Source organism: Seriola aureovittata, chromosome 7 (assembly GCF_021018895.1).
Source record: "Seriola aureovittata isolate HTS-2021-v1 ecotype China chromosome 7, ASM2101889v1, whole genome shotgun sequence".
NCBI lineage: Eukaryota > Metazoa > Chordata > Actinopteri > Carangiformes > Carangidae > Seriola > Seriola aureovittata.
In genome coordinates, this window is record NC_079370.1 from 417,145 (window position 1) to 432,307 (window position 15,163).

The 15,163-nt window shown below is 39.8% G+C and overlaps 2 protein-coding genes across 2 annotated transcripts; both read left to right on the forward strand.

Moving 5' to 3' along the window:
• Positions 1 to 1,288: 1,288 nt before the first annotated feature.
• On the forward strand, positions 1,289 to 6,621 carry LOC130172482 (interleukin-21 receptor-like). The gene is made up of 9 exons (XM_056381241.1): positions 1,289 to 1,877; positions 2,118 to 2,211; positions 2,937 to 3,054; positions 3,179 to 3,348; positions 3,600 to 3,751; positions 3,840 to 4,005; positions 4,379 to 4,475; positions 4,608 to 4,692; positions 5,270 to 6,621. Exons 2-9 carry the CDS (start codon positions 2,142 to 2,144, stop codon positions 5,759 to 5,761), a joined length of 1,350 nt encoding a protein of 449 aa, XP_056237216.1. The 5' UTR covers positions 1,289 to 1,877; positions 2,118 to 2,141; the 3' UTR covers positions 5,762 to 6,621.
• Positions 6,622 to 7,195: 574 nt separating this feature from the next.
• On the forward strand, positions 7,196 to 15,027 carry LOC130172598 (uncharacterized). Its single transcript, XM_056381420.1, has 7 exons — positions 7,196 to 7,790; positions 7,947 to 8,222; positions 11,693 to 11,798; positions 11,997 to 12,244; positions 13,065 to 13,273; positions 13,782 to 13,941; positions 14,100 to 15,027. The coding sequence occupies exons 1-7, from the start codon at positions 7,484 to 7,486 to the stop codon at positions 14,285 to 14,287; spliced, it is 1,494 nt and encodes a 497-aa protein (XP_056237395.1). The 5' UTR covers positions 7,196 to 7,483; the 3' UTR covers positions 14,288 to 15,027.
• Positions 15,028 to 15,163: the final 136 nt, after the last annotated feature.

Sequence of the window (15,163 nt, forward strand, 5' to 3'; positions counted from 1 at the left end):
AAGCCCATTGCGCAAGGCACATAAGAACATATCCAAAAAAAATATGTCAGTGTAATGTTAAAGGAAATTGACAACTGAATATTAAACTTAAACCAAATAACTTACCTTGAGCTGCAGACAATGTGCTCCAGTAGTTAATAATCCAAATGTGGCCTTGCGCTCAGGTGTTGTGGAAGGTCTCTCATCAGGGGGGAAGGATGTTCAATTCAGTTTAAAACGTCAGTGTGGACATGCATCAGGGAGAGGGGAGTTTGTCTCTTCTGGGTCATGGTGCTGCCGAGGCCATGTTTTCATGATGCAAGGCGGAGAAGGTCCGTGATGAAGCCACTTCCATTTAGCGAAGTTGCTGTAAATGCACGGCTGAAAGTTTCTTTCCCAAAACGTCTGGCCGGAAGATTAAAGTTTAGTGGTTGAAGAGGTTTCCTTTACCTGCCAAGTCAACCCGAGGCTGACACCTGTTAGCCGCAGGGGTCCTTAGTGGTGGGCGGTGCTAACGCTGGTAGTCCGGCGGGTGCCTGCGGCGACAGTCTCCGTCCTCGGGGAAAAACTACAACCAAGCGAAATCGATGCTGGTGGAGCTGCTCTCTCTCCTGGGAAGGCTGGACTTCAGCTGTGCTCTCTTTAGCTGCCGGTTCCCCTTTCCCTTTATCCTTCCATTAGCTATCAATGTTACAGCAGCCGGATGTAAACTTACAAACGCTCCTTTACAGTTGACAGGACCCGCCCTACACTGCCTCTGATTGGCTGATGATCTTTGCCCCGCTGGTTGGATTGATTAGGGTTCGGCATGTGGAGTGAGAATGGTTAGAGTCCAGGTAAGAAGTCATGCTGAGGCAGAGTAGAAGTGGTTATGTTTACACTACAAGGACATTATGCTCTCAGCCCCCTGGTTCCCGCGGCCACGGCTATAACAACAAACCTCCTTTGGCTGCAGGTCTAAACTTGGAAACTGTTAGAAGAGATCTTTCTGCTGACCAAAGTGTGCACCTTCGTACTCTCTGGACTTAACACCTTAAAGGGTCATGATGAATATTCTTTTCTCATGATTTCAGTGGAGAGCAGAGCAGCTGCATTTTGAGCCAGCTGAAGATGATTTAGTGCATTTTTCCTGAGTTCAAAGTTACATCTCTCCAAGCAAGATGAAGTAAAGCTCTTAAATAGGTTTTTCCAGGTTTTTCCAACAGCAGACAGAAAAAAGCTTGATTTCAGATATGCTCCTCACCTGCTAAAACAACACTGAGTAACCCCTCAGCATGAAGCTAACCATTCGTTGTGACTGTCGGACCAGCAGGGGTATATTCATGTATAATTATCTAAGTTTTATCCTTGATGAGTATAAAAATCATATGAATCAGGTGCTTTACAGTCACAAGATCACAACCCAGTCAAACATTCAGTATCACAGTATGGGAGATTTTGGAAGTTACACAGCGTTCTTTGCCACTTTGGAAGAATGACCCCCCCCCCCCCCAGTCGAGAAGCTGAAGCCTGGTACTGTGATCACAAAAATAAAAGTTTTTTTGACAGTTAATTCTTAAAAACCTGCAATAAAAATTTTAATATAATTATAATCCACCACAACAAAATAGTATAACCCACAGTGACATGAAAAGATTATTTAAATGTGATTAATCACAATACTGCATTCTATATCAAATTAAAAAAACAAAACAAAAGCTGGTCTAAAAGAGCCTCAATTGTTTAACAGGCGCTATGAACAGAGGCAAGAGCACATGCACAGAATGAGACCAGAAAAGAAAAAGAAACTTGTGACGTAAAGAGGTTCGACTTCCTGTGATACAACTGTTGATAAACTAAACCTCAGTTCCATCTCATTCAGTCTCGGAGACAGCAACAGCACCAGGGCAGCCCCCAAGGTAATAGCATTTTTCCAATGACAGCACATCAGAGCACCTGTGACATTTTTTTCTCTTATTTTTCAAATAACGGAAACTTAAGCTAAATTGTTATATTTGTGAATTTTTGTGTATTTGTCTTAGTCCTCTCACAGGTGAATGTTAGTGTAGACTGGATTGATAAATGTTTTGTATCTAATGTCTTATTATATACAGTATAATAAGACATTGAAAGAAGAAATGTTTTATTCATATCCACAGAGTGATACTCATCTCTATGGAAACATGAAGTGTCCACAGCTCCTGTTCGTGTGTTGGTGCTCCAGCATCTTCGCAGTGACCAGCTGCTTCAGAGGTACTGTTTACTTGTCTGGATACAGAGATGCTTTTCTCTGAGATATTTTTGGGAGCGCCTTTAATAAGGCAGCTTATAGCATAACTCATCTTGTGGTCTGGATTTGTGTGACCTTCTTCCCCTTTGTACAAGTATTTGTGCACATGGGTCGGTCACACATTCCAGTTATCAACCACAGTGGGAGGTTCAAGGGAAATGTTTTACAGTAGATTAGAAATGTCAAGTAGCAATTCACATCTTCTGGTTAGCATTGCCTGAAACATTTGAGTAATATTTTTACTACCCTAGTAGTGGAAAGTAACATTTACTGAAATACTGTACCTCAGTACTTTTGTTCTGTGTATACTTATACATTCAAGAGAAACCTTGTAATATTTACTTACCTGCATATATCTGTTGCATATATGAGTTGCCTTTAATCATTTCACTGCCTCTCAGATTTATCCTCTGACCCTGCACACGGGGTCCGACCCCTGGATTGTGAACCACGGGTCTAAACTACCTAACTGTATGCAAAGTAATTAAGTAGCTCCACCTGTAAGAAGCTACCTATATAACAGCATAACACTGACAGGGGACTCTTTTCTGCAGATTTTGTTGTGGAGTATTTTTTGTATTGTATCATCTTTACTTATACTTTAGAATCTGAAGTCTTTCCTTTTTAGAAATATCATTCATCGTCTCCAAATCTGCATGACATCAATCTTTTCTTCCCACATGTGTAGTTGATGGATATTCATGTATCAGTACGTTCAAGGACACGATTACCTGCGTCTTGAACATCACTGGTGATCCTGGGGGACCGTCCAACGCCAACTACAGCCTGAATTTCACTTATATTTGGTAATTGCACTAATTGCAGAATTATATGAATCAATGATTATTACTCATACAGACATTAATGTTTGTGTTTGTGGCACATGATGCAAACATGTTATTGTTCTGTTATTGTTTTTATTTCCCTTAGGACGTCCGAAAATTACATTTGTCCACTTGTGCTGATGAATCACACTTACAGCTGTGTCTGTAAAGTCCTGAAGCAATATGGATTTAATAGTCTCTATAATTATACCATAGAAGTTTGTAATCAATCTGGCTGTCAATCTCTAACAAAGGGTTTTGTGCCATTACAGAACAGTAAGTATGAATTCATTTTACTTCGTACTGATCGTATGTGTCTGACAGATCGTGTGTGTTTGCAGCTGTGTCTACAGGTGTGTGTTTGGCACCCAGAAAAGAATATAAGGGTATTATGATATCAAAGAAGTGTGTTTTATTGTTCAGGAGAGAGACTGAACAACAACTGTTAGGTAGGCTAATGTCTCTGCAAAGTGTACTGTATGGATTTACATATATGTAAATATGATTCAATCAATGTTTGTGATCAGTTCAGCTGACGTCCCCGTATGATGTTAAGGCCCAACCGACACCAGAGCATTTCAACATCACTTGGGCAAGTGGGTATGAAACTGAGATGTACATCGGTAAATACCTGGACTACGAACTCTTAATTCAAAAATCTCAAAGCAGTTGGAGCCAAGTAAGATTCACTGTCATAAATATCCATACTTTGATAACTTGTTTCGCCGTAATAAGATCTAACAATGATTGGTTTATTGTTTCCCCAGACTCTCAAATCAAGACTGCAGTTTGAATCCATCCCAAGATCACAACTTGATGCAGATGCTACATATTGCATTAAAGTGAGATCAAAACCTCTAGAAGATTTAGGTTATAAAGGATTTTGGAGTAAATGGAGTACAACGACCTGCTGGAAAACTGAAGCACGAGCAGGTAAAATGCCACTTTTTTTTTAGTACAAAGGCTTCATGGCTCTGACTAACAATGATACCAGCGCATGTGCTGGTGTACAGGTGTATGTAAAGTCTGCTTCCTCCTGGCCTGCACTGTGTGTGAGGTCTTATTGTCTCTGAATTACGTGTATGTCAGTATCATCATGAACAAGTATTGTATATTATTGTATAGACTACTGTATGAATAACAGATTCTATAAGACCTAAAAAAAATTTCTCACTTGCTACCTTTTTTTCACACCACCTTCGTAGAATAGTAGTTATAACTCATAAGCATCAGCCACCTAATAGTTTTACAGTCAACTCTGTAGTATGACTCACTAATTCTGCCTTATTTCATGACTCTTTCTCAGAACAAGGAAGTCTATTAGTCATTTTGACCAGATCTTTGGGCCCAGTGTGTTTGGTTGTTGGAGCTCTGCTGTTTGTATTCTACAGTCCAACTGCGAGGTAACTCATCTGCTCTTTGAAATGTTGGTGAAAGGGGAAATTTAAACTTGTCATAACAGATGTAATCTGCTCTGGATAATGATTGTGAGATGAGATTTGATCTTTCTGATCTTTCATGAATTTGTACAACAGGATGAAGATAAAAACTCTGTCCCACACACCATCACCAGCCCCTTTCTTTCAACCTCTCTTTCAACATCATGAAGGCAATCTGCAGGTGAGGTGGTAGGAAGATGTCCTCTCGTCCATTCTCAGTCTTATTGTCTGATTTTTAGGAAAGTGAAGTAACTCAGGTTGTGATGATAACATTCAATGAAATGTAGTCCAGGTGTCTGTTGACAACAGTCGCCATCAGGGATATTTTGGTTGTCATTTTGTTGAGTTTCAATTCTGCTTTACTATATGAACAGAATTACACATAAGGGCTATAACATAATGCAGGACACAAAACAAAGCACAACACATAAGTAATAAATTCCTCAAAATCTAAACATGAAGCTGTTCTAAATGTCAAAGTTAGCATGCTAACATGCTCGAATAGCAATGTTTATGCTAAGCAGGTGTGATACTTGCCATGCTAGCAGGTGTTTGTTCATACAACAAAGCATTGGGGAAATTTTCATTTTTGACCTGTATAAAAATTCATCAAAACAATCACCAAAGTCATTACAATTAATCCTGAGGGGGTTAGGTTTAACACTACGTTTGTGTATGTTGTGCAAGATGTGCTACAATACAAGTAAGTCATGCGACTTCATCACACCTCATCTATCCCCATGCTACTGAATTTACAGGAATGGTTTTCACCTCAAGGCAAATTTGCATTAACATACAAAACTGAGGAGAACATGATTACCAACGCTGTGGTTGTTGTGCCGAAACCCATCACCAAGGATCCAGAAGAGGACCAGGACTCCCACAACCCTTCAGCACCAAAACTGGCATTCAGTCAGTGTCAAAGCTCATATGTTGGATTACCTGAGACACATGAGACTTTGAATCCTATGACTATGGTCTGCCCAGGGAACACTTCTTACACTCAGCTCCCTTGCTCTGTCTGGGGCTTAGGTAATGGAGAAGTACAAGTTTTTCCCTCTCCACCTCAAACTTTCTTAGAGATTAGCCGTACCGACTCTGGTTGCAGTTGTGAGGACCTGACCCAAAGCCTAGAGTGCAGTTTACCCAACAGTCCTGTTAATGAGAGTTCACCACCATGTTTCAGTACTGATTACTGCATTCTCAACAAAACAGCAGAAGGTGTTGTTCCTGTTTTAGTGACCAAATGAAGAACCCAAATGTTCCATCTGATTCCCAGCGAGAGGATGAGAGCTAAGAATAAGAAACGATCCTGTCAGTTGGTTTGGAGAAAGAGAAATTCACCAGACTGATGACACTGATCACAATGGCTGTATATTTGCATCTTAAAAAGCACCTGGTGACAAACTTAGCTACTTTCCGTAAAAGAGAGTCACCTGTATTCCCCTCCGCAGGCACACCTGTCTATGCTGACCACAAGGCAGTGCATGTGAATGAGCTTGTAACTTTCTCTCTGACTGAGCATTTCACAAGAGAAAGCTGCCCAAATCACAGCACAGCTGTTGTCTATAACTTATATATATATATATATGGTGATTTTTATAGATAATGTTGTGGTTATAAAATCAGGATTTTAGCGGCAGAGCAGCAGCTTGGAAATGGCTTGGAAGTGACTGTTGTTAAGATTCAGGCTTAATGCTCAGTCACTGTTTCAAAGCTGTTCTTATGTCTGACAACAGAAACAGAAAAACATGTAAATGATAGCAGCTTTATTGGGAATTTATCTGTATTAAAATACTATTTTGTTTGCTCTTGTTCAAACATCATGTGTGTTTTATGTTGCCTCCAGCTTTTAATGAAGAAGAGAGCAACCTTGCTTCTTTTCTTTTTTTTTGCTTTTTTTAATTTGCTTGAGAGAAATGCTTTAGTTATTTGCTGGGCCATCATCCATCTTTCAATTGTTCAATTGCTGGTATTGATCAAGGGTGCGGTGGAAACTACAGGGTTATTGAGAGGCCAACTGCTCCTAAAATAAACAGGATGTAGCAGATGCTCATGATGTATAGTATTTCCCTAAGGTGATCAATAAAGTTTAATTCCAATATTCCAATATTTATTTCTCTATTATTTGTTTCATTATTATTAGTAAAATACTATAGGCCCGATTAAGAAGAAATTAAGGAATAATTGTTTGAGACATACCCATACATATGGAGAGTTTATGCTTCGGGTCAGTAGAAATCTATTAAATCTTTCATTTATGTTCATAATGTGTGTAACTATCACTCAGTGTGTTGGACTGGGCTGTTTTAAAATAATCATAAAAAATACACTCCATTTCCATAAATCCTACAAAGTACCCCAAGCTTCAAAGTCTATTCTTGACCTTGGAAACAGAGAAATATGTAGCCTCTAAAATGGCCAAACAATCCAACAGATCGTTCTTACAGAACGTGTTTGTAACTGATCGGCATACATCCTGTGTTTGTGTTACTTATGAATGGAATTATATTGAAAATAATATATTCCCCTTCTTGCTGGGAACTCCCAAGACCTCACCAAGAACCACTGACGGAGTGAACAGCATTCAGAAGCAAGAATAATGCTGTGATTCTGCACACTGCGACAAACTAGGTGGCGCTATGTACCTTTAAAGTTGGTTCACGAAGAAGAAGAAGAAGAAGAAGAAGAAGAAGAAGAAGAAGGAGGAAAATAAATAAATAAGAAGAAGAGGAAAGTAGCTAGCTGGCAGTAGTAACTCGCAGTGACTTGAGTGTGGGTAATAGTCTTAGTGTCAGAGAGTATCTGTGGCAGCTGTAAGCATTTAAACACCAAACTGTGACTGTGGCTTATTTCTCCTTCACATTTTCTTGTGTCGTTGTCTTTGGGTCGCTCGCTGGCAAGTGAGCAAAGAAAGACCAGTGAGAGCAGTGTTGTCATCTGTGAAGTGTCGACTCCGTGAGTGAGTAACGATGAGTGGTATTAATGACAGCCACGACCTGCCTGGTTTGCCCCCGAGTTTGCACAACGAGGACGAGGCTGTGGCCATAGAGAATGCCATCAGGGCGGCTATAAACACTGTGATGAACGTGATCTGCAGCGCGTGCAACCGCAAAGTGCTGGAGTACCAGAGGATGGTGGCCGACAGGGACAAGGAGATCAGGAGACTGGAGTGCAAGTTGGAGAAAAGTGAGAGTGAGTTAAAGATGTTGCGTGCGGAGGTAGACAGGAGGCAGCCAAATGACCAGAAGACAAATGAGCCTGAAGTCAAATCAAGTGGTGAGTAAAATCAGTTGATATAAAATGAATTGGTTAAAAAAACAAAAAAACAAAAACCAAGTCGAGGAACAGGTGACACAACATCTCCCCAGCTACTTGTGGATGTGGTCGTCAAGTCCACCCACCCATTGTTCTATCCGCTTATCTGTTTATCAGGCGTTGGTGCAGCAACACCCACACATCTTTCCCCGAAGTGCCTTGACACAATGGAGGCCTTTCCCCACCAACATGCCCAGACTGAGACACCTTCATGGGAAGGTGAACGAGCAGCTGGATGCCAGCCCTTTAGATGCATCACCTCCCTGGTTAAAGAGGAGCCCTCTGACTTGGAGACGGTCATCAAGTGGGAAGTGTGTGAGGGGAGTTTGTTGGACCAGCAGGAGGGTCAACGTGGAGCCGAAGATCTGCATAAAGAAAAGCCTGTGAGAAAAGGTAAGCTCAGCTGCTGCTGTTGTCGTGACGATTAACCTCAGTCTCGTGTGTCTGCAAAAGTCAAATCTGCAAAACACAGATGAGGCTGCTGCAGTTGAAAATACCACTGGTGCCATGATGAATGTGGTCAGTGCTATCAGTCTCCTGATCTTTGTTCATAATATCAGATCATTCTGAAATGAATGACTTCACTAGGTTCAGAAATAACAGGTGATACATCTCCCTCCCACACAGCTACAGGGTTTAGTCTCATGTGGTTGATAAATTGGTAAATGCGAATTAGAAGATGGTAAATTGATAGATAACCCCCCCCAAAACAGACAATCTAATGCCATTGCCAGCAATTTTTCTACCTCAGCCACTCTTCATGCATACAATCCAGTGTAACGTAATGGATTTCTTTCTGGAGAGACTGGAAGAGCTGTATGCTACATCATCTCCCTCTGCATGGTTCATTATATTAAGATAATATTATTATATTATATATTAAGACGACGGAGGCAGTGTGGTGCATTTGAGTGTGGCCACTGAGAATAGGTATATTTGCCTTTTCAGTGTGGTCAGAATACATTTTGTAAAAGCTAGCACTCAATGCATATCAATGTGACATTAAAACAGCGATCAGTACATGACATACATCACTAATTCCATACAACACACCAGTAATCGTTGTACTGTACTCTTTTTGCAGTTAGTGTACAAGAAATCAACACGGTGGGCTTCAAAACTTTTGGACCACACTGTATTTCACCATCTTATCCTGTCAGGCAGTAATACAATAAAAATGTGGGATTTACTGCCATAAAACCTCTCAAAGAATCGGCAAAATCTTTTTTATTTTGTTTATTTATGTGTTCTGAGTCGATCCTAGAGCGATTTCACCCCCATCCGTAATTAGTTAAGCACTAATTTCTGGGTGATAAAACAATCTTGATAAATGATGAAAAACATTCCCACAACAACGATGACAAGCTCATGAGTAATTTATGATAAATGTATCTGTTAATTATTTCACCCCTCATCTCCATCTGTTAGGTTACTAATAGATTTATTAGGGGAAACATAGCTAACACAAAGAGCCTCAACGAGGGGAAAAAAACATTAATAAAGTAAAATCATTAGTAAAAATCCCCACAGCAGTCACTCCTGTCTGCCGTTACTGATCTTTTCTGTGATAGGAACCAGACCAGTGCTGGTTTGTCACTTCATAAATGCCATTTTTGTGGTTGACCTTTTGCGTGATATTTATGATATCTATTGTTGCTGTTCCCTCGTTGAGTCGTAAATGTTATTCCATGTTAGCTGCAGAGAGTATCAAGTATTTGATTCAAAAATAAATGATAGTTTAGAACAATATCAAAAGTTTATTTAAGTTATATAGACTCCAATCCTGCACTGAATATACTCCCTGAACTTCAAATTGAAGGTGCCAAGTGGAGTTTTCCTGTTCATATTCAGTGTCCTTCTGAATGCAAATATATCTATCCCTGAGTACTACTCCACATTTTAGGCTGTCGGAGGTACAAACGCCAGTGATGTCAGACACATCAGCAAAAAGCTTAACTTGTTTGTCGGAGTCATATTCCTAAAACTATAATGTACCAAGAACAAATAGAGCTAAACTTGCCGACTATTTACGTTCAGAAAGCACCTGAACATTAATGCTTCATTTAGCTATGTTCCTTTTTTCTGCAGGAACACCTGAACCATGAAAATTTTCTAAGAATTGAGAGTTTTTTTTGGTTGGTTTTCTACGAACTGTACGTGTGTGGTTTCTGTTTCTGACTGACAATGATAAAACTGCTTCCTGCTGTGTCCTGTACACCTTTAGAGGCCAGCTGTGTCTTAAGATTTTAACAGTGGATTTGTAAAAGAGCAGATAGCGTGGTGGCTGCATTCCCCCATCATCGTCTTTGTGTGTTCAGGGCTGAAGAGAACTACTTCAGTCCCTTAGTGCCCTAAGCTCACTGGAGCACTGTTTGCCACTCCGCTTTGCTCTTCCCAGAGACAGACACAGGACAGTAGTTATTCTTCAGCCGCGGCGAGAGGCATTGTGTTCCCTAGTTGTCCGTCCATCTGTCCATGCATCCCATTCTTGGGAACGTGATATTTCAGGAATGCTTTGAGGAAATTTCTTCAAATTTGGCACAAATGTTCACTTGGACTCAAACATGAACAGATTACATTCTGGTGGTCAAAGTCACCGTGACGACACACAACACGTTATTGGCCATAACTCAAGGATGCACGCGCTAATTAACTGGAACTGGACAGGTTGGCGGTGGCATCTGCAAACCTGTGTTTTGCTGTTCTGAGATGCAACATCAGTTTTTGAATGTATTCAAGTATGTAACTCTGTCGATGGAAGTGATCATAGAGGAGTATTGCATGTTGTAACAGGAGTAAAATATTCTGATATGCTCCCAGGCTTTGGATAAACAGGCGAGACTTGCTTGTTATGGTTCTAAACAATCATTTATTTTCGAGAGTCAGCCACTTTAATTAGCACCTGAAACATGTTTTTGTCCACCGTTCTAACTGCCATCATGCCTTTTGCTATAGAAAATAAAATTGCACTCTCTGACTTTTAATGACTTAAAAAAGCAGACATGAGGAACTCCTGCTGGTGTTTGAGATTGTTTTATTGCCAAGCCCTACAGCAAGCCTCGTCTTTTAATGAGCAAACAGCTGTTTTGTGTGATATGTTATTACAGCCATTCATATATTTATTGATACAAAAGTGTTTTTCTATGGAGTTTGTGCCGCATTTGGTTGATATAGCTGTGTTCCATCCTTTCTGTCTGGTTCTCGAGCTCCGTCAATAAATTCACATGAGCTTTGTTGTTGTTCAGCACGTGATGTAACGACTTCCCTCCACTTCAAGTAGCAAGAAGGAAGATCAAATCACTGCTTTTGAGACACTAATTTTAGTATCCAGACATAACGTGAGAAAACAACCTCCTGCAGCTGATGGCTGTGATTACACCGTGTGATATTTTACTTGTTTTTTTGACAGATGGTCAAATTTTAAATGAGTTTTCTTGAATTGAAAAGCATTTTGATTTACATCAGGAACTAATTCATGGAAGAATAAGTGAACAAGATGATGAATGTGATTTAGAAGTTTGTGGCCAGCTTTTGGTACTTGACAGTTTTCTATACTATATGCAATGAAAGAGGTTTCAGTTGGTACAGTACCAACACGTCTACAGCCATGCTAGCAGTGCTGTACCATGGACATAACGGTTTTGAGCTAAAAAAGTATTGATATCCAGCTGTTGTGAAAATTTGTCCTTTCCACATACCTTCCTCAGTCTGGTATTGGTGCTTATATTTAACACAGTGAAGGTCTTTGCCGTTTAATTCAGTTTTGTGCGACTAAAATACTTTCAAGGATCAAATCTGTTCATCCACAATTTCAAATGTTTTTTGAATGCTAATCTGAACAATCTCACAATCTTGCTTTGCAGACACGCAGGCTGAATGTGAAGCAAGAGCTGCAAATCCTCAGATGAACGAGCCCACGACAATAGAAGAGGAAGACGAACCCGGCGGCAATCTAAAAAGGAAAGGCAGGTAAAGTTTTTTCTATCTTAATAGAATAATCAGATATACATACAAGTGGTTTCTTTGATAAGTAGAAACCCAGAACCAGATTCTGTATTTGCAGCGAATTCTCAGTGTTATGTTGTCTGATGATTATTATTGAAGGAAATGGTGACATGTCATTGATGAAGTTATTTTCTGTTTCAAAACTCTTTATTTTGAATCAAGGGAAAGAAATGGATGCCAGCTGCCTGAGAGTGAGGAAGACGATGTTATTATGAAGAAACATTGTGCGACTCAGCGATCTGCACCTAAAACAACTGCTCCAAAACACAGTCTGGGAGATATCAGCCCACCACAGCCACAGGGGCACAGCTCCAATGGCTCCATAACATCACACTTTACTGCACAAGACCCTCTAGCATGTCAACAGCAGACATACATCACCATGACAGCCCCACAACCTACATGTGACCGTAAGAATTAAAAACCTTTGTTTGTTTTTTGCTGTTGTTATCACCGGTTATTCTGTGTTTTAATAATAATACTGTTCCTTTAGTTCCAACAAATCCAACAGAAAGATGTTCTTTTCTCTAGTGGATCACTCTGATGGGGATCAGGCCTAAAAAAAAAACTGAGGATATCCCAAGTTTCCAGTTTCAGTTCATACACCTTTAAGGTTAATCCAACAAATACAGTTACCATGGTCAGGTACAACCTTAAAGGTCCCATGTTGTATGAAGTGAGATTCCCATGTCTTTTTCGATTATACAGCAGGTCTATGTTCTGTATTAATACTGTGAAAGTATCAAAGCCTCAGTCCACAGAGAAACACACACAGCCTGTATTCACAAACTGAGCCTTAAAACCAGCCGTCAGGACTTCTGTAACTTTGTGATGTCACAAAGCAGTCACCGCTTTCAGCCATGTCCCAAGCCCCGCCCACCGGGACCCACCATCCAAACCTTGCAGGATTTGTTGTTTTTTTTGGTGTGTTTACCTGAAATCTGCTTTATTTTTATTTGATCAATCAGAGCGTCCTTCTCTTCTGATTGGCTCACTGACCTGTTGTAACTAGAGCTTCAGAGAGAAGCCTGAGAGAGCAGATGTAAAACTACACTGAGGGGGTTTTTTGGTACTTAAAACCACAAATATATCTTCCTATGGTAGGTTGTCTGCTGCCATCCATCAGTCACAGCTGGCACTGAATAATAGACAAAAAATGATCTAGTTTCTCCCAAAACTTGAGTTGTTGATCATGCTGTATTAAGAAGTTTGTTCTCCTGTCTTTTAAAGCAATACTTCTAGAGGTCCTTGTTTCACTGGAGACAATCAAACAGCAAAACACCACTGTTCTTCAAATACTGCAGTCAGGAAATTCATCTGGAGCGCCGCTCTGTGAACCTCCAGATGTCGGGACACTTCCGCTTCCACTCCAGTCAGTGCAGGACTTAAGAAGTTTGGAACAGAGGCTCTCCGCTGAACCAGAGCTGAAGAAAAAAATGGTAAGAACTTGTCGAGCTCGACCTACAGTAAGTATAATGACAGTGGCAGTCAGCGACAATTCATCTCAGTAGTTAAACTGTTCAAAAGAAACGGAAGTTCCAAATTCTAAGCTAAGATAACCATCTCTTGGCTGTATTTTCATATTTAGCATACACGCAGAAGAATGCTATAAATCTTATCTGACTTTGGGCAAAAAGTTCCCCAAAAGCTGAAACTATTCCTTTAAAGTTCATGAGGCTGCTGATAAGCTTTTTGTGTTTTGTGCATATCTTTTGTAGCATGAGAGGTTGCAGTTCAAATTTCTACATCTTTGGATCAGTGAAGTATCATTCTCAGTCAAGATATTAATAAATTAATCACTGATTTCAAATGTTTGAGCTTTTACAATGTTCCTTAGAGGCCTTTTCTTGTTCAAAACCTTTAATTGACATCCACATTTTATTTTGAAAGAATGCTACATACTGCATATCACAATTAAATAATTTACCACAACATAATACTACTCAGACCTCATACCTCGGCCTGGCTGGAGGGATGACGACCAAAGAGAGTGTCTGGAGGATAATGGCGAAGCTTTTTACCAACACTTTGGCCAAAAACATTAACTGGAGGGGAAGAAATAACAAGCAGAAGATTGAGAACCTCACCATAAAAAGAGTTATCCTCAGTGAGTATGCTGTAACTTTTAATCAATGATTTGGCAAGAACATACCTCTAAAGCACGCAAAAGAGGCAGGCGATGTGTGCAATATCCTTGAATAAAAATGTTAGTACGTAAGTTTTGACAGACTTTGAACCTTTCCCTGCACCCCTCCTCTCCTGCAGATGCAGTCAGGCAGAATTCATTCTGCAAGGACGCAGTGGATGAGGAGATAGAGAGATACATGAAGCGCTGGCTGCAGCTGGCGGGAGACAGAGATGGAGGACGAAAGAGACGACAGGAAAAGGGCAAGGAGGCAAACAGCATGCAAGATTACTGTATGGATGAGATGTTTACTAATGTGATAGAATAGTAGAAACACATGCTGTATCCAACATACAGTGAATATCCACATGACTGAATTCACTTCTATCATCTCGTCTGTAATTACAGTAACACAGAACTAACAAAACAGCTCCATGGCCAGATGTAGATGCGCACACACACACACACACACACACACACACACACACACACACACACACACACACACACACACACACACACACACACACACACACACACACACACACACACACACACACACACACACACACAAGAAACTACAGCTACTCTTCTTCTTATGAATTCTGAGTCTTGTATGTAAAGTAGGTACTGATGACTGAAAAAAAACACTAATAACTACACTTCTTTTCCAACATATAATAAATTGCAAGAGTTGCACGATTACTATTATTTTTGTTGTTTTCTAGAGTTCAGTATTCATTGCACTTATACTTTAATTTTTTTATCATTTTTTAAATCATTTAATCATATTTTGATATTAGTTTGATGTAATCAATCATATTTATTTCATTTTACTCCAGAGAATGTATTATTTGCATTCATTGTTAGTAGACCTCATAATTCTAAATGGCATTGTTAAAACATTCGTCTGAGGAATATTGTTTAAAAAAATATAAAGGGAGTTATGTCTGTTTAAATGATGTATGTATGTGCAATGTTCTCTTACAGGAAATGTATTGCAGGGAGTTTATTGTAAGAACTGTTACATTGGTGATGCCAATAAAATCCTGTCTTTTTGTTTCTTTATTTTTATCCATTGTTGTCTTTTTAATTGGAAAGTTCCAGTACTATAGACGCAGTACAGAATACAATACAGTGCTCGTGATAAACGCACAGAGGAAATTGCAATAGTATGAATGGAGACAAGATCAAATGCTAAATT

Excerpts from the sequence above, each read along its gene's own strand:
- LOC130172482 (XM_056381241.1), top strand. The coding sequence starts at position 2,142 with ATGAAGTGTCCACAGCTCCTGTTCGTGTGTTGGTGCTCCAGCATCTTC. Across the intron at positions 3,349-3,599 it reads TTTTGTGCCATTACAGAACA|TTCAGCTGACGTCCCCGTAT; the intron begins GTAAGTATGAAT and ends GTTTGTGATCAG. Across the intron at positions 3,752-3,839 it reads CTCAAAGCAGTTGGAGCCAA|ACTCTCAAATCAAGACTGCA; the intron begins GTAAGATTCACT and ends TTGTTTCCCCAG.
- LOC130172598 (XM_056381420.1), top strand. The coding sequence starts at position 7,484 with ATGAGTGGTATTAATGACAGCCACGACCTGCCTGGTTTGCCCCCGAGT. Across the intron at positions 8,223-11,692 it reads AGAAAAGCCTGTGAGAAAAG|ACACGCAGGCTGAATGTGAA; the intron begins GTAAGCTCAGCT and ends CTTGCTTTGCAG. Across the intron at positions 11,799-11,996 it reads AATCTAAAAAGGAAAGGCAG|GGAAAGAAATGGATGCCAGC; the intron begins GTAAAGTTTTTT and ends TTTTGAATCAAG.